The sequence below is a fragment of the Melanotaenia boesemani genome, chromosome 2 (genome assembly GCF_017639745.1).
Source record: "Melanotaenia boesemani isolate fMelBoe1 chromosome 2, fMelBoe1.pri, whole genome shotgun sequence".
NCBI classification, from domain to species: domain Eukaryota; kingdom Metazoa; phylum Chordata; class Actinopteri; order Atheriniformes; family Melanotaeniidae; genus Melanotaenia; species Melanotaenia boesemani.
In genome coordinates, this window is record NC_055683.1 from 41,651,912 (window position 1) to 41,671,625 (window position 19,714).

Below are 19,714 nucleotides of genomic sequence, written 5' to 3' on the forward strand. Positions count from 1 at the left end.
TCTGGTATAACGCAAACATGAACAGAGGTAATAACTCTGACATGGACACAGGTATAATTCAGACATAAACCCATGTATATCATGGGACATGAACTGAGATTTAACTCGGACATTAATTCAAATATAACTGACACGAGCTGAGGTATAACTCCAACATGAACTCATGTATACTCAGATATAACTCAGACTTGACTAGCACATAATCTCAGGTATAACTCCAATATGAACTGAGATGTTAACTTGGACATGAACTTATGCATACCTTGGACATAAACCCATTATAACTCAGACATGAACTGAGATTTAACTCAGATATGACCTCATGTATAACTAAGACATGAACTCAGGTATAAGTCAGACATGACCTCAAGTATAACTCAGACATGAACTCTGATATATCTCGGCCATGAGCTCAAGTTTAACTCGTTCATGAACTCAGGTTTGACTAGGACCTAAACTCAGGTATAACTTGGGTATGAACTCGGGTATAACTAGGCCATGAACTGAGATATAACTCGGACATGAATTCATGTATAACTGGACATGAACTCAGATTTAACGCAGACATGAACTCAGGTACATTTTAGACAATAACTCCAGTTTAACTCGAACATGAACTCAGGTATAATTCGAAAAAGAACTGAGGTGTAACTTGGATATTAACTCGGGTATAACACGGACATGTAGTGCATGTATCGCCCATGGGCTAAAGTTTATTCACAACTTCATTATCTTTTGGAACTGTAAGAAGCAACTCAGACCTAATGGTGGGCATCCAGATCTAACTTGAGGGAGATTACGTGGTGCTCACTTACATCATGCTATTGGGACGGCAAAACCAAACATGAGTGTACAGATAAGAGCGAAGGACACAGTAGAGAGGCAATCAACGTCCAGCTCTCCCCCCTCACCAGACCCTCTTCTCCACATCACCCAAGGTCTTCAAAGAATGTCTCTATCCCGGACCAGACCCCAGCAACCACCATCTACCACAGGGCTCCCCCTCCTCATCCTCCTCATCCATCTGTCCTGGCAGAGCAGGGCACGGGAGGAGGAGCAGGAGGTTCATGGTGCAGCAGCAGAATTCACAATAAAGATAACATGCCATGATGCGTTCAGGGTCCTGCTGTAGTTTTGCTACTACTGACAGCTGTTCTGAGATCAAGACCCAGCAGGATTCCTGTGTTAGTAAAATAAGGAATCAAACACAGTCAGCTTGTGGAGTGAATTAATCTAATCTGTTAACTGTACCTTGTATAACTCAGAATACGTCAGAGACCAGAGTAAACTTCATAAAGCTGCTGTACTTTATATCAGATCTCTGTCCAACAAGTCTATTAGTTCATGACTTTATCATTTCTCCAGTTTAGATTTTCTTTTTCTCTCAGAAGCATGGTTAACAGAAGACACAAGTGCTACAGTTCTTAATAAAACACACCCCCTCATTTTAGTTTTATGAATAAATGTGGAAATGGGAGGAAAGGGGAGGAGAAGCTGCCTTATTTAAAGATTCATCCCAGTGGAAAGCTGCAGTTAGTTCAGAACGTTGCTGCTCCGGTCCTCACTAAGACCAGGAAAGTAGATCCTAGAAGTAGATCCTAGAATTCTAGTCCTCACTAAGACCAGGAAAGTAGATCCTAGAAGTAGATCCTAGAATTCTAGTCCTCACTAAGACCAGGAAAGTAGATCCTAGAAGTAGATCCTAGAATTCTAGTCCTCACTAAGACCAAGAAAGTAGGTCCTAGAACTCCAGTCCTTGCTAAGATCAGAAAAGTAGATCCTAGAACTCCAGTCCTCACTAAGGCCATGAAAGTAGATCCTAGAACTCCAGTCCTCACTTAGACCAGGAAAGCAGATCCTAGAACTCCAGTCCTCAGATCTTTACACTGGCTTCCTGCTGTTAGTTATTGGATAGTACCTGATAGTACCTGGTAGTACCTGAGAGTACCTGATTTTACCTGGATAGTACCTGATAGTACCTGGATAGTATCTGGTAGTACCTGAATAGTATCTGGTAGTACCTGGATAGTACCTGGTAGTACCTGGATAGTACCCGGTAGTACCTGGTAGTACCTGGTAGTACCTGGATAGTACTTGGTAGTACCTGGATAGTACCTGGATAGTACCTGGTAGTACCTGCCTGCAGCACCAAAAGATGCATGAGAGTTGGCAGCCGTGATATTTGAAATAAATTAGGAGGGACGGGCATCTACCTAATGAGACCAAAGAAATCTATTGAGGTTGAGATGTTTCATGATTGTTTAAATTACGCAGATTACTAATGCCTATTTATTCACCTGCCTCTCAGGCTTTCGTTCTGTCTTCTGTCTCCAGTCTTTCTGTTTTTATATCAATGTTTCCAGGCGACAGGGTGCTACTGTATGTAGAGGTTCAAGGGAAATCTTCTTGTACTTCTGTTATTCTAAGAATATCTTTCTTGCCACTTGAGGCCAATCTGAATATGCATTTGAGCAGTATGGAAAATTTTCTCACTGTTTCTTCCTTTTTGAGGCTGTGAAAAACCACACATGTCAGATCTGAGGGGTTCTGTGTATTTTATTAGGGCCATTGTGTTTATGGCTGGTTAGAGTTTGTAATGATTTCTCTGGCAGAACAAACACATTGACACTTGTTACTACAAAGTTAATTGTGAAATCACCAGGTCAGCTGTTCATTTAGTCAAAGTTTTGTCTCCCACACACATATATAGACATTTCTTCGGTTGATGTCTAGAATGAAATCCAGAGTAGCCTGACAATAGTCATCATGGTCAGATCTAGTTTCTGTTCCCAGAGTCAGAACTAAACGTGGAGAGGCAGCGTTCAGCTTTTATGCTCCTCACATGTGGAACAAACTCCCAGAAACCTGCAGGTCTGCTGACTCAGCAGTTTTACATCAGAGTTAAAACTTTTCTATTTGCTGCCTTTCATCAGAACAGCTGTTAATTCCCCACACTGGAACTTTATTTCTGGCTTTTATCTGGTTTATTTTAGATTTTTCTTTTATTATTTTATTTCTTTTAATGCTGTTGTTGCTTCCTGCTCCCCGCTGTGATTCTTTAATGTTTTATGTAAAGCATTTTGACTTGTCCTCTACATGAAATGTGACGCACAGATAAACTAGCCTTGCCTTTGAGGGACAGGAATGATGGAGGGATGTGGATTTTAGGGACAGGAATGATGGAGGGATGTGGATTTTATGAACAGGAATGATAGCGGGATGTGGTTTTCAGGAGAGGAGTGATGGAAGCACCTTTGAGGCCACTGCCTGTTGCAGTGAGTGTGAAAGATGAGAACAATTCCTCTTTACAGTTTTCTTTTAGGTTTCCAGGAATGTTGTCTGGCCCTCTAGCTTTACATGGGCTGGACAGGACCTGCTGTTCTCCAGGGAGGGGATCTGAAGGTTCAGGTCTTCTGTCCGTTCTACACTCTGGTTTTTCTGGAACGCTTCAGTTCCTGTCAAGTTCTACTTGCTCATCACTTGCTCATCAAATGACCAAGAATATTCTCCATTAACCCATAACCCCTATTCCCTAACCCACATCCTCTAACCCCCTAACCCCTACCCCCAGTCCACTAACCCAGTAACGCTAGTGTATTTGGTTTTTGTTGTCTAAGAGTATAAAAATGAAAAGTATAGAAAAAGCAGAGCAAATTAAAAGAGATTAGAGGAGGAGGGGGAGGAGGGGTAGGAGAAACAGAAAGAGAAGGAGGAGGAGGAAGGGGGGTGGGGAGGAGGGGGAGGTCAGCGGCTGATCAGAGAGGCAGGGAGAGAGCCATGGAGGAATGAAGTGCTGGAATGAGCTGGGTCATCATACTGACTGTAATTTTACACCAAAGGGTCAAACTGATGACTCCCGACAGCTGCTGCTGCCATGGCAACGTGAAGGTGGGGTAAATGCTGGCAACGCTGAGGACATCGGAGACACAAGGGGGTGTCTGTCTGTCTCACAGGGGAGGGGGTTGTGCTGCTGTCCATATCAATCCAGAACTGATCCAGAGTCCTGATCCAGATTCCTGGCAGCCATAACTCAGGAGGAGGAGCAGTCATCTGCCAACTAGAAAGTTGGTAGATCGATTCCAGGCTTCCCCTAAACAAGACTGCAGGGGACTGTTAGACTGTACAGCAAATTGCAGGGATACAACAGTCAGACAACCCTCTGCTTAATGCATATAATTACTCCACAGGGACAACAAAGACCCCTAAAACCTGACTACATACCGAAGTGTCCTTGGGCAAGACTGAGTTCCATGTTGCCCCCTGATGTGTCTATCAGGGTATGAATGTGAGTGATTATAGAAATCACTTAGTATGTAACAACACATGAGCTGTATAAGGGTGACCGTGGCAAGTGGGCAACATGTGACCAGAAAAGTGCTGTATAAGTACAGTCTACCCTTCATTTACCATCCTCACCAGAATCCGGACCCCAGTAGGTCCAATGGAGGGCCCGGTCCTCACCAGAACCCGGACCTCAACATTATTCGAGCAGTGTGGGATTATCTGTACAGAGAATAGAACAAAAGGCAGAAACATGTAAAGAAGTGCTTTAGAAAGTCTGTCAAGGGTCCTGAAGAACTGCTCCTGGAGACTACTGAAAGAAATGACAAGGCTTCTGTAAGAGGGTTTAGACTGGGATGAAGTATAAAACACATTTACTAAGTTTCTTACAACTGGACCCACTGGTTCTTACCCACACAAACATTTCTGTTTTTTCAGAAACTTGCTGAGCTTAATTTATGTTTTTCTGGACTGATAAAAAAATTAGATGAATAGTATCTCAGAGTTATCAAAACTTGAACACAACTCAGTGAAAAGATGAAAAACATCAGAAATTTTGAATAAAAAAGATAAAGCAAATGAAGGCCACTGCTGAACTGCTGTAAACAGAAAATGGCCGATCAATCTGATAGTTGTGTGCAGTGAGGCTGGCTTCTCTATACAAGCTTGGACTGTTGGTAGGCCATAGTCTCAGAGCAGTGAAGCACCGAAGTGAAGGAGATCAGGAGCAGACACAGGAAGTCCATACCGACCTCTCCTTCCATGCTGAGCGGTAATTTAGGAGTCAGAAATAAACCCTTAGCCTGGATAAGTGCAGGCAACTTTATTTAGGATTGAAAACTGATTGTCATTACTCTGCTTTAAGGAGTGATTCTATACCATGATAGAAAATGTCTGTACTCTTCTGATCAAATAGAGGTTTTTAATTCCAGATACCCCTGCCTTCATCCAGAGCATGCTTTGTTTGGGACCATGATGGGGATCATGCCAGGATAGGATGTTTTCATCCAGGGCTAAAGCAGCTAACAGGACACTGTTAAAATATATCATCACTGGGCAACAGAAAACACGCATTTGTTGCTTCTACAACCCTCACAAACATGGCGTTACAAAGAAAAGCCATCAGCACCCCCCCTCCTTCCATCTGTGGAGTAATTTGGGATTATGAGTGGAAGTGATCATGCAGGTCCCAGGTTAACTGCTCATCACAGCAGCAACTCTGCACAAATAAAAAAGGAACTTTCTTTCTGACTCTCTACCATCTTTTGTCCACAGGAGGTGGTTGCTTAGCAGCACAGGAGCTTGAGACCTGCACAATGTCAGGATGGTGTCTCTGCTGCCCCCCGTTGGTGCAGAGGTGTTCAGACGCTTCACGGAAGCTTCGCTTGAGGAAATCCAACAACGCCATGAAGCTGAGGAGAAGGAGCAGCAGAGGAGGAAGGAGAAGAACATTGAGGTACACAACACGCTACCATCTCTCAATAACGTCCACCATACACCAAGATGGAGGAGCGGATCATCTGAAACCCTGATTCTGACTGGCAGATAGCAGAAGAAGATCTTCCTAAACCAGCCAGTGATCTGGAAGCTGGGAAGCCCCTTCCCTTTATCTTTGGAGACCCCCCCCCTGAGTTTCTCAACATCCCATTGGAAGAGCTGGATCCCTTCTACCAATCCCAGAAGGTTTCTTTGTCTAAAGCACACGTTTATTCACCCTGCATGCAACAGTTGTCTTTGTAATCTCAAACTGACCATCATGTCAGGGGAAAGTGGCCTTCAGTGCTTTTCCCAGACAGGCTGGGACTCATGAAAGAGCTGGGGATCAAACCACCAACCACTTTACCATGTGAGCCACAAATCCTGCTCCCCCAGTCAATTTGTCGTAGTGTCTTTAGGCCAGACACTTCCCTTCCTGTTCTCCAGCTGGTATACGAGTGTTCAGTGGTGGTGGAGACTGGCTGCCATGTTCCCGGCAGCTGTGGCTACACATGTAGCTTAGCATCACCAAGTAGGAATGAATAATGGATTCAGTGTAAAGCAATCTGAGCAGCTTGGAAAGTACAACATAAATCTAACCCATTATTATTCTGAAACATCCTGAACCGATCAGCCTGAGAACTTGGCCTGGTCTGGTGCATGTACAGGAAACTTGGTAATAAGTGTGTCTTATCTTTCTTTCTGCAGACCTTCATAGTGCTCAGTAAAGGAAACATCATCTATAGGTTCAATGCCGACCCTGCCTGCTACCTGCTGAGTCCGTTCAACCCTCTGAGGATCATAGCCATCAGAATCCTGATTCATTCATATCCTTTCTGATGTCACGCAGCTTTAACAAGTTGGGGTTATCACAGCATGACTGAGCTTTCACCTTTTCCTGCAAACACATAGCACCCTCCACAGCTTCTACCCATGGCTAATATACTGAGCTGTTTCCAGTTCTGGTTGAGAACTAGGTCCACATCTACCATCAATTCTTTCTTTTCTAACAGTCTTAAATAGGCAAGAAAACTGGTTCCAGATCAGCACCCAGTATTTGTAAGTCTAGCGCTAAGAAATGTTTATGTTGGGCAGGAAGCAGCATCATAGAGGAAAACATTTACAGAACGATTACATCTAGTCTACTTTTCATTTTCTGAAAGTTCCAGCTGTTATTTTTAGTTAGGTCAGTAGTTGTCAACAACTCACTCTGGGGCTATTCAGATGGGTACTGCAGGAAACCACTGCATATCCCTGCATCCACACCCAGCAGCAGCAGCTTTCCACTAGGCCTGTCATGATGGCAAATTTCACTGTGCAATTGATTTTCTCAGAAATTATTGCAAAAAGCAATAACATTGCATAAAATGATAATGTTGTAATTTTGAGACTGATATAATGACAATTGGGGTTGCAAAATTGTGTGAAATTTTCAAAGTTGGAAAGTTTCTATGGGAATTAACCGGAAATTTACTAAATTTAGGTTTATTCACTTAACAAGGAACTTAAATATAGTTGAGGAAAATACATTGTAGCATAGTCTACACTTTTATCCAAAGCGACTTACAATGGCTAGGCAGTAGCATTTAGGCTCTTGCCTATAGGACCCAACTGGAAGGTGTTAATCTTCGTCCCCTGGGGGAATCAAACTATGGTCTCCCACATGGGAGACTGATGCTCTACCAATTGAACTATCCAGCCCACCTTTGCTTTTTGGCTCAGCTCCCTCTATACAATGACAGACCAATGCAGTGTTCACATAACTGCAGACGCTGCACCGATCCGCCTGTTGACCTCCTGCTCCATCCTTCCCTCACTCCTGCTCAAGATCCTGAGATACATGAAGTCTTCCACTTGGGGCAGGACCTCTTTCCTGACCCAGAGAAAACACTCTAGCCATTGTTATGTTGTCATGTCCTGATACATAAAACCAGAACAGAACCAGAACCTGGTACAAACTGCTTTTAAAATTATGTAAAATCAGAAACCAGAGTGCATTCCTCAGAAGTAAAGGTCTGAAGGAAAGCAGCAGGAACTCAGTGAATGACATCTTCCCTGTTCAACAGGTTATTATTTGTTTATTTTTCCTTAAAACCAAAACTTTATTCAGCTTGTTCATTATGCTGACCATTCTGGCCAACTGCGTGTTCATGACCATGAGTGATCCTCCAGCATGGAGCAAGACGGTGGAGTGAGCACACACAAACACACACAGTTTCAGCCTATTTCTTATTTACCTAGAGGAGCTGACCAGGAATCAGCACATCATCCATGCTGACACATCCACAGTGCCGCACTGGAATCTCACAAAGCAGAGATGTAACTGTAACTCAGCTTTATGCAGATAAACAGAGACCTAAAGCCCTTTGTATGCAGTAAAGATAGCATTTAAATAGCAGTGGAAAAAAGAGAATTAAAAGAATATTGAAATCAAAGGAGAATCTTAAAAGTGAGGTTGTAAAAGTGGCTTATCTTCCCCCACTCTCCCCTGTGAATGCTGAGTGAGCACAGCTGTCAGACATGGCTTTTCTATGGTCGGACCACCAGTCCAGAAAGGACTACAGCACCGTCTAGCAGAGCTGGTAGTGTTTGCAGGTGGCAAGAAGGAACTAAAGAAAGTAGGTAAACCGGGAGCTAGGCATGTCTGCAGAAAGGGGGTAGCAGATATGGCACAGGAGGATGCTTCAGCCTGACTTGATCAGCAGAATAGCCAGTTGGCCCAGGTAGACGTAGAGAGAAAGCTTTGTGTTGTGTTACACAGCCGTTCCTCCAGACAATGCAACAATTGTCTTCCTCACTGCCTGCATGGCAGTCCACCATCCTGCATTTCATCAGACATGTCTGCATCTTCATGACTGCCTTCTTGTCTCTATAGTTTCAACGTGGAGATACACGTTTTTCTGTTTTCCTGTTAAACAGGTACGTCTTCACAGGCATCTACACGTTTGAGGCGACTGTCAAAGTTTTGTCAAGAGGATTCTGTGTTGGAGATTTCACCTTCCTCAGAGACCCCTGGAACTGGCTGGACTTCATGGTCATCAGCATGGCGTAATAATCAATAACTAACCTGATCATGCACTAGATGTTTATCTTGGCTGCTACAATGCTTTGATTTGCTAAGGTTGTGTTTTAGGGGCTGCAGATGGAAATTAGCTCACTAGAATCTGGTACAAGGAATATTTTTCTCTGGGATCAATGCTGCTGTACATGGTCCCTGTTCAATAAACTAAAATAGACAAACTTACTGTCATTAATGAGTCCTATGATAATAAGATCCTCCATATTCAACCAAACCAGCGTTTGCTTTTTTTAGTTCAAAGTGCTAATGTGTTTTCACATTGCTCCAAGTGAACGTGGCTATCCATGGAAATGGACCAAACAGAACCAGTGTGAATGTGCCATTTATGAAACCTTAAAAATCTCCATTATAGTCAAAACTACTGAAAACAAATATGTTTTTCTAAACCATGCTGAGCCTGGTACTCTGTTGTTGTTGTTGATGATCTGTTGTTCAGGTGGAACCAGTCTGATCTGGTTCCTGTTTTAATACAGCTGTCAGCATTTAGCTAACTGACAATGATGATCAGAACGATGACATTGATCATTATGGTTTCCGTTTGTGTCTGTATTCCAGATATTTGACAGAGTTTGTGGACTTGGGAAATGTTTCTGCACTGAGGACATTCAGAGTTCTTCGAGCTCTGAAAACCATCACCGTAATCCCTGGTGAGTGTGTTAAGCAGACATTTTACACTTCAGACGGGATCATCTGGACCACTGTATCAATCCTGTCATTTTTGTTTTACTTGTGGTAGCAATATTGTAAAATTCTGTCCAACTATCAGGGTCAGGGTTTGTCACATGGTAACCAATCAGTCTTTAACGATTGTCCTCTCTGCAGGTTTAAAGACCATTGTTGGAGCGCTCATCCAATCAGTGAAGAAGCTGGGGGATGTAATGATCTTGACAGTATTCTGTCTCAGTGTCTTTGCTCTGATTGGTCTTCAGCTTTTCATGGGAAACTTAAGACAAAAATGTGTCCTGATGCCACCGCCTTTTCTCAGCAACCACACATCAGCCAGCAACTTCAACATCAGTTTCCATGGCAACTACACTAATGGTGACAACAGCAGCAATTTTGATTACGATGAGTACATCAACAACCCAGGTAACAAAACACCAAATATTACCAGTTAGAAGCAGCTTCTTCTTTTCTCTGAAGAGCTTAAATATCAGTTCTAACACCTCCCTGTCTGTCCGTCCATCTGTCTGCCTGTCTACCTGCCTCCCTGCCTGTCCGTCCGTCCATCCGTCCGTCCATGTGTCTGCCTGTCTGCCTATCTGCCTTTCCATCCATCTGTCTGCCTGTCTGTCTCTTACAGAGAACTACTACTTCCTGGCCGGTAACGCTGATGCTCTCCTTTGTGGAAACAGCTCTGATGCCGGGTATGTTCACAATCAGACTAAGAATAGAGGATGATGATAATGATGTTGATGATGATGTTCATGTCTTCAGGGTATGTCCAGATGGCTACATCTGTCTGAAGGCTGGCAGAAACCCAAACTATGGCTACACCAGCTACGACTCTTTTGGCTGGGCATTTCTGGCTCTTTTCCGACTGATGACACAGGACTTCTGGGAGAACCTGTTCCATCTGGTCAGCATCTTATTGGTCCCAGTACAGAAACTAATGCTGAGTTTCTGCCTGTCTGTTTGCCTGCCTGCCAACAGGCAAACAGACAGGCAGAATACCTATCTGACACTGAGGTGATTGTTGGGGTGTTAGACCATAAGAACCTCCTCAAAATTCAGAAATAAAGTGATCTCAAAGATGATGTTTAAATTACAAAAAGAAATTTCAGATGACCAATATCAATCGGATATGACTGAACATTTTTAACCACTCTGAAATCCATACGACTCCATACCACTCTGAACGGTAGAAAAGAAGTCATTCATTCATTCATTCTCTACCGCTTAGTCCATTACAGGTCACAGGTAAGCTGGAGCCTATCCCAGCATTAACAGGTGAAAGGCAGGTACACCTGGACAGGTCACCAGTCCGTCACAGGGCCAACACAGACAGATAATCAACCATTCACACTCACTCCTAGGGAGAATTTAGAGTGAATAATTAACCTAACATGCATGTCTTTGGATGGTGGGAGGAAGCCGGAGAACTTGGAGAGAACATGCAAACTCCACACAGAAAGGCCACCACCCCCCAGGTTGGAACCTCCCCCAGCCGAGGCTCAAACCAGCGACCTTCTTGCTATGAGGCTGCAGTGCTAACCACCACACAACCGTGCAGCCCTAGAAAAAAAAGTTCTAGAGACATGGAGTGAGCTTCTCAGTATTTCTGATGTTTTTTTCATCATTTTGATGATGGTATAAAACTGTAAAATATCTTTTTATCCCAGAAACTGCAGTGATGTGTAGATTATATGGATTCATTGGGCAGTTTAAAAATCTCGATGCTAGAATCACTATGGTTTCTGAGTTAAAATATCTCAAAGTCTCCTGTAACCTCAACAAAAAGCAACTAAAGCAAAGGAAAGACAGAGAAAGTGTGATCATGTTCAGATAAAAACAAGACCAGGACCAGAAGAAATACTACAGACAAGGCCAGGATCAGAGGAAGATCTACAGACAAGACCGGGATCAGAGGAAACAATGCGGTCACGAATAAATAGCGTTGGATTTGAGTCCAGATGTCACAGATCACTCACCAGTGGACTTTCAGTTAATCCATGGACAGAACACCTGAGCCCCTGCCGTCCCATGAAGTTCCATTATGTTTTATCCAGACAGAAGTCCATCCATCCATCCACCCATAATTAGTAGTTAAACAGGTCAAACTTCTAGCTAAACTACTAGCTTACCTAGTAGCTCTGACAGTAGCTTAACTAGTAGCTAAACTAGTAGCTCTAACTAACCCAGCCAATCTGATTGTGTGTAAATGTCCAACTGAATAATGCTTTTGAAAACAGTAAAGAGATGGTCCCTCACCTGTCTCACCTGTATGTCCCTCTGCAGACACTAAGGGCAGCAGGTAAAACCTACATGATCTTCTTTGTGGTCGTTATCTTCCTTGGTTCCTTCTACCTCATCAACCTCATCCTGGCTGTGGTTGCCATGGCATACGCTGAGCAGAATGAGGCAACCATCGCCGAGGCCAAACAGAAGGAGGAGGAGTACAGTCACATACTGGAGGCCCTGAAAAAGAGAGAAGAGGAGGTCCGACCTTTCCAACAAAAGTCCAGCAGAATGGTGAGAAGACCCAGCTCAGATCTTCTTTTGTGTTTTTCAGCAAGCGGCCTACAGAGCCAGACTCTCTGAGAAACAAGAGTCCACATCACAGAAGAGTTGTCCTACAGAGGAACACACGGCCATGGATGGTAAGCACACACACACCGCAGGATGATGGACAGGTCACAAATCATTAGGTCATCCTCAACTCATGGATTTAAGTGATGTTAATATGACACAGAGACTTCCAGGTGGTCCACAGGTAAAACCTTCCATGGACCCACAGGAGCACTGAACACCTGAACAACTCAGTCATTGAAGAAACGCTACGCACAACATTACTGAAAAAAATGAAACAAGATTCTTTTTGTCAAAAGTTTGAATTGTAATGATAAATTTAGAAAGGTGCCATGAGTATGAGGACTGCCCAATGGACAAAAGAGGTGCATGCATGTATGTCTTGCATGGCAGCTTCTGCCATCAGTGTGTGAATGTGTGTGAATGGGTGAATGTGACATATGATGTAAAGTACTTTAGGTATCGCTTCAGGTACAGAAAAGTGCTGTAGAAATACAGACCATTTACCATTTAGATGGGATATTTGAAGCTAGTTTTAACTTGAGCAGTCTGCTGGTAGAAACGGCACTGAGGTCAACAGTGTTTCAGTTCAGCCTGAATGTCATGAAGCCGCAGCGAAGGAGAAACAACCCGAGTGATAACAGTTAGTTTCCGGTAACATCCCATAGCAGGGATCTCATCAGTGCAAGCCTTACTCTTAAAAAGAGCCAGGGGGACTTCCGGTGACTATGGCTGGTTGAGGACGTGTTTTCGCTGAGCTCCCGCTCCCACACGATACTACCTGGTCAATCTACAATTTGAGGACTCCCTCTTGAAACCCGGCGAACTATTGGAACCAGTGATAATAAATAGGTGAACTCTGATGGTGTTTAACAATGTCGAAACAGACGAAACTTCAGTCATGGAAATTGTCAACCGTGCCAGCTGCTAATGCTAGCTCTGCTAGCGAATCCCCACTGACGAGCGATGTACCTCCCCCTGTTATGGATACTGCAGCTCTGATACATGAGGTAACCCAGAGTCTCAGCAACGTTATAGACGAAAAGCTCTCTAAGATCTCAGAGACCTTGGAGAGGATCTCCTCAGCTTTAGAAGGCCAGTCCAGGCGTATCGCAGAGACGGAGCAGCGAGTATCGGACATGGAGGACATGGTAGCAGGCCTGGAAACGAGACTAGCCGAAGCAGAGGGGAAAATTAAGGCGGTGACCGACAGCGTGGACGACATGGAAAACCGGAGTAGACGGGAAAACATCCGCATTCTCAATCTGCAGGAGGGCACAGAGGGGAGGCGTCCCCGAATATACTCGGTCTGGAGTCAACTCCCGGCATTAAAAGCTGCATCAAGATCGACAGAGCACATCGCAGCTTGGGCCCGTGGGGATCACGCCCTCGACCGGTTATTATCAAACTACACAACCCAAGAGACAAACTTAGGACAATGACCGCAATGAGGGCAAAGCCGAACCTAGAATATGAAGGTAAAAGGTTCTCCATCTCTCAAGACCTGTCTATGGCGGTCCGGGAGAGACGCCGTGCCTTTAATAATGTGTGCCGAATCCTCATCGATAAGGGTATCCGTTTTAACATGCGCTTCCCGGCCACGCTCATCGTGCACCATAACGATGTGGAGCACAAGTCTAACACACAGGGGATGCGGAGGCTTTTCTTAACACACTGGAATAAAGCCAAAGGAGGACTCTACTCCTTGATTCTCTTCTGTGTGGTACGTAAGGGTTTGAGGGAGCCCCGCTGCGCATATACTGAAGCCACCGTTTGTTTACTAGTATGGAAATCTGACATAGTTTATTTAAACTCTTAAGTGGCTCCGATTATGTACTGTTCCTGTTACACTACGAGGGACTGGTTATTTCTGAATGTTCTATATATGTGAAGGCTCTACGTTGACCTGATTGATCGGTAAATAATAATGTTGTGTTAATCGAATGTTGTGGGGGTGGGGGAGGGTGTGGAAACTGTTGTTTTCCTGAAGCATTGCCTCCTCTCGGCAGGATGTGCCTCTATTTCACCCACTGGGTTATGTTTTGTTTCTGTTTCTGTTTTTGCTTGGTTGATTTCTTTTGGTGTTTTATTGTTCACTCATCTATTAGAGATGGGTATGTTCACCCAGCGCAGTATATAAGCCAATCAAATGTGAATCACACAATGTACCTGAGATGGATCATTTTCACCTGTCACCTATTGAGTGTTCTACTATATGAGTAACCTAAACTTTGTTACACTTAATGTAAAGGGTATTAATCATGTGGTGAAGCGGCGGAAAATACTCTCCATGCTAAAGAAGGACAAAATACAGATAGCTCTGCTACAAGAAACCCATCTTACTGATTCTGAACATGTGAAACTGAAACGTGATTGGGTTAGTCAAATTTATTTTTCTTCATTTAATTCAAAGAGCAGAGGAGTGGCAATACTCATTCATAACCATCTTCAGTTTACACCTGACAGAGTCATACAGGACTTCCAGGGGAGGTATGTTGTTGTCACGGGGTGTTTATACGGGGAGCGGATTCTTTTGGGAAGCGCTTATGCCCCTAGTACATTTGATAGGTCATTCTACTCTGAACTACTGGCGGATATCTCTTCAGTGTGCCTTCCCTACGTTATACTTGGAGGGGACTTTAATTGTGTGTTGTCCCCGGAAATGGATCACAGCCCACCTAAAACACCACCCCCCACAAAAATGGCTCGGGCCACAGAGAAATTTTGTTCAGATTTGGATTTATTTGATGCTTGGCGAGTGATTAACCCATGGGACAAAGACTTCACCTTCTTTTCTCACCCTCATCGCTCTTTCTCCAGAATTGATTACATATTCGTTTCAAGGCTAGTTTTAGATAGGATTATAGGCTGTACTATTAAACCTTGTGCTCTCTCAGATCACTCATTGGTCTTTGCTGAACTTTCACCGCCTTATTACAACCCCTTATCTAGACACTGGCGATTAAATCCCTCTCTTCTTAGTGATCCCGCATTTTTAACGTATTTAGAATCTCAATGGGAACTTTTTATTTCTACAAATGACTCACCTGAGGTCTCCGCGTCTACTTTATGGGAAACAGGCAAGGCCTTCCTGAGGGGAGCTATAATTTCCTATACGGCTGCAAAGAGGAAAAAAATACACTTGGAACAATTGGAACTAGAACATCAAATTGCAACCCTGGATAGAGATTTTAAGACCACCTCCTCAATGTCCATATTTAAGAAGCTGGAAGCAGCCCGTTCCGCGTTAAATCAGCTGCTGACACATAAGGCGGAGTCGGCATTATTTTTTGCGAAGCATAGACTATTTGAGCTGGGTAACAAACCCAGAAGACTCCTCGCTCAGCTTGCTAGGGGCCAGACAGGACTTCGTGTGATACCATCGCTTAGGGATGGTGCTGGTACGGAGCACTTTGAAACCAAAATTATATGCAAAACTTTAAGGACTTTTATCAGAATTTATACTCTTCAGAATGTCATGATACTTTAGAGCAGAGAAATGGTTTTCTTGAGGTATATGCCTTCCTACTCTATCGGAGGACTGTAGGAACGACTTATGTAGACCAACCACGACGCAGGAGGTTACGGAGACCATCAAATTATTGCAGAGTGGGAAAGCCCCGGATCCTGATGGGTTTGGGCCTGAATTCTATAAAAAGATGGTGAACCTGGTGGCTGGACCCTTGACTAATATGTTTACTGAGTCCTTCAAGAGGGGCACACTGCCACCAACCCTGAATCTGGCCCATATTTCCATGATTTTGAAAAAAGGCAAGCCCTCGGATTGTTGTGGTTCCTACAGACCGATAAGTTTGCTCGGTGTGGACTGTAAAATACCATCAAAACTCCTGGCCAGGAGATTGGAGGTTGTGTTACCTGCCCTAGTTGGGCCGGACCAAACTGGATTCGTTAAAAATAGATTCTCTTTTTCTAACGTCCGTAGACTCCTAAACGTGATACAATTCTCACATAACACAAAGAAACGCGTCTTGGCTATCTCTCTGGATGCTGAAAAAGCATTTGACTGTGTGGAATGGAGTTATCTTTTTGATGTCCTTGATAGATTTGGATTGGGCACGGATTTCATCGAGTGGGTTAGGCTTCTATACAGATCCCCGGCTGCCAGGGTTATGGTGAACGGCTTGGTTTCCGATGTATTCCCCCTGGGTAGAGGTACGCACCAGGGCTGTCCCCTATCACCGTTATTATTTGTACTCGCTCTTGAACCACTTGCAGAGACCATCAGAACTCATACTGGTCTTTCCGGTATCACATTGGGAGACACTGAACACAGAATTTTGATGTACGCGGATGATATGTTGCTGTTTATTACCAGACCAGAGGTCTCTATACCAACTTTGGTATCAATCATACGTCAATTTGGTCAAATCTTGGGGTATAAAATTAACTATGATAAGTCGGAGGCCCTGCCGCTGGGTGATTTTTGAGACCGGACTACTCTTATCGACTTCCCGTTTAAGTGGTCAACTACTGGCTTCGTCTACTTAGGCATTAGCATCTCAGCGAATGATAAAGAGCTGTATAAGTTAAACTTCACGCCGACTGTAACGGCCATTAAACAAGATCTTGACAGGTGGTTTGACCTTCCTCTGTCGTGGTTGGGTAGAATCAGTTTGATTAAAATGAATCTACTTCCTAGGATTTTATACCCTCTACAAATGCTACCACTTAGATTAACTAGAAGGGCTATTCGAGGCATTGAAAGATCTCTCTCACATTTTTTATGGCATGGAAAAAGACCCAGGTTAAAGATGAGGACCCTGCAGATACCTGTCAATAGAGGGGGTCAGGCCCTTCCTAACCTTCTGTACTACAACTGGGCTTCACATGCCAGGATGGCTTAAATACTTTCTTTATAAAGGTGAAGTGCCGGTGGATGGTTGGTGCTGTGCCCCTTTCTCCTTTATTAGCCTTATTTCAACTCACAAGAGCAGACCGAGGGCGGAGAGTAAAAATAATCCCATTATGACTAACACACTGAGGATTTGGCGCGACATTGTAAAAAAAACCTTTAATTCAGAATCAGGCCTTCCCGCCTGGTGTGGGAATTACAATTTTTGACGATTGGTTTTCAAAAGGACTAAGATTTATTGGTGACCTATTTGTAAACGGAAACCTTATGTCATTCACACAACTCCAAGATAAATATCAGCTACCAAGTAACCATTTCTTTGGGTACCTTCAGATTACACACTTTGTAGACTCCAATGTTCTACCTTTAATAGGCCAGCCTTTTGAAAGCCCAATTGACAGCTTCCTCCTCAACTTCAACTCATCTAATATCGGTAATAGAAAATTTATTTCACTTTTCTATGACAAATTGCATTCCCTCAACCGCGCAGGAACTGACAGAAGCAGGGGGTCATAGGAAAGGGATGTGGGAGCTAAGATTGACACTGAACTATGGTCAGATGTGTTTAGATCGGCTAGGAAGGTATTTTCATGTAATAGACTTAGGGAAAGCCAATACAAGATACTGCACATATTACAGCGTACTCCCCAGTTTCTTAATAGGATTAACCCCCAGATCTCCCCCCTCTGTGGGAAATGTAAGAAGGAGGTAGGAACATATTATCACTGTATTTGGGAATGCCCTCTGATATTTAGATATTGGAGGAATTTGTCTCAAGTGCTTAGCTCAATTTCTTGCAAAAAAAATAAAACCCGAACCAGCCCTGTTTCTTTTGAACTTATCTCTTGGTCAGACCCTCCTACCTGCTGGGCACCGGATTCTATTGGGTAAACTCTTACTTCTAGCAAGGCGCTGTGTTCTCCACCAGTGGATTGAGAGTAAACCTCCATCTATTACGCAGTGGCACAGAGAAATATTTAAGGTCTTCCCTCTAGAGCGGCTTAGTGCTACATTGAAGGGCAATACCAACCTGTTCTACACTATCTGGCAACCTTTTCTCGAATACTTACCTGATGACCTTGTTGACCTGCTGCGAAAAGGATGTCCGCACCTAAGGTTTTCTAATAATATTGTCATATAACTAGATGCAATATATGTGTGTGATTAATTCTCTTTCTCTTTGTGCTGTATATGCTGGCTATTCCTGTGCTTGTTGGTTTGTTTGTTTGAGTGTGTATAAAATCAATAAAAATTATATTTATATAAAAAAAAAAAGAGCCCATCGGTGTGAGGGAATCACTGCGCTTTAGTGGAACTTAATGTACAAAGAAAGACAAAATCCAGTTTAGCATTTGTAGCAGCACCTGCTCATTTTCCTGTTTTCCACATTTCATCACTCATAGTGACATGAAGACCAGAAAGAGCTAGGCAGTGAACCAGACCTAGCAGAAGCTCAAGTTTATAGATTTCATTCAAAAAAGTGGTGAAAAAGACACCGGGGAAAACACTGAAGATGGGCCAGAGGGAGTTTTAAGCTTAAAAAGAGAAACTAAAGTTAATTCCCACAGGCGAAGGATCCAGAATAGCCAACATTATGAGAATGGATACAACTGACTGAGTAGCTTACTTTGAAGCAGGAGGAGTCCTTCGAAGAGAGGGAGGTAAGGGTGCTTAATATTTCCAAACAGAGAGAATGACCGACAGAGGGTCATGCCAAGAAAAGAGGGCAGTAGTTATGCTGCAGGCAGTTCTCAGTCAGCACAGGATGACACCAAAGCTGCCGGTGATCTGGTGGAGTAAGGCCTGAAGCTGCTGATGAGGTAGATGAGAAACAGGTGTGTTTGGCTGAAAAGCAGGAAACCGCAGCTCAGTCCAGAAGAGGGAGCCAGATCACACCTTCTGTCTCAGGAAGCTGGAGAAACTGGTAGCAGGACCAGACTATGACAGATCCAGATGTATCTGGACACATCTGCAGTGAGGGTGGGTGGCTTGTGACAAACAGCTGTAATAACCAAGGGAAAGTCTACATAAAACATAAAAAGAACTTCACAACATTTCAAGGCACTTTACAGACATAATCCAATTCAAGTCAATTCATTGTGATCCAGTTAAAACAAATCCACATTAGTCCATTTGAAAACCACTGTGTTCATACAAGCCAGTTCATAATAAATTATATCCTAGTTAAGGAAACTAATGGATTGTATCGAATCTTGTCTTCAGTTCAATGCTCCATCCTTAGTTGCATGGGGCAGTTCAGGACGGGGTTTAGGATGAGATGAGATGAGATAAGATGAATAAGATAAGATAAGATAAGATAAGATAAGATAATCTATCTATCTATCTAAAATTTATTTGTCCCTCAGTGGGGAAATTTTGGTGCTACAGGAGCAAAGGTGATGGTGCAAAAAAAAAGGATACAGAGATAAGAACAAAAAACTGTACAGAACAAAAACTATATAAAATCTATACAAAAGTCTTTATAAAAACATATATCCAGAATGAGTTTACAGTGATGATATCACACGTCTGTGTGTTATTAGTTCCCGTTGTGGCTGTGTGGTTACTGGTAGCAGCGCAGATTGTAGAGTCTGACAGGAAGGAAGGACCTGCAGTGAAGCAGCCTGTCCTTGAAGGAGCTGCTCAGTGTTGTTAAACAGTCCTGCATGTCATCAGAGACGAAAGCTTTACCAGGTAGGACAATCCTCCATCAGAACCAGAACCAGGACCTGAATCAGGGAGGGCAGCCATCTGAC

At 43.5% G+C, this 19,714-nt stretch overlaps 1 protein-coding gene across 1 annotated transcript in view; it reads left to right on the forward strand.

The window, feature by feature from the left end:
- Window positions 1–5,602: 5,602 nt before the first annotated feature.
- The window catches only part of LOC121630980 (sodium channel protein type 4 subunit alpha B-like), a 37,142-nt gene continuing 23,030 nt past the window's right edge, over window positions 5,603–19,714 (forward strand). Inside the window, exons 1-11 of the mRNA XM_041971559.1 lie at window positions 5,603–5,737; window positions 5,827–5,964; window positions 6,466–6,584; window positions 7,859–7,948; window positions 8,677–8,805; window positions 9,392–9,483; window positions 9,659–9,925; window positions 10,140–10,203; window positions 10,274–10,415; window positions 11,795–11,995; window positions 12,069–12,156. Of these exons, the coding sequence (XP_041827493.1) occupies window positions 5,606–5,737; window positions 5,827–5,964; window positions 6,466–6,584; window positions 7,859–7,948; window positions 8,677–8,805; window positions 9,392–9,483; window positions 9,659–9,925; window positions 10,140–10,203; window positions 10,274–10,415; window positions 11,795–11,995; window positions 12,069–12,156 (1,462 nt within the window). The 5' untranslated portion in view covers window positions 5,603–5,605. The remainder of the gene's footprint in view (window positions 5,738–5,826; window positions 5,965–6,465; window positions 6,585–7,858; window positions 7,949–8,676; window positions 8,806–9,391; window positions 9,484–9,658; window positions 9,926–10,139; window positions 10,204–10,273; window positions 10,416–11,794; window positions 11,996–12,068; window positions 12,157–19,714) is intronic.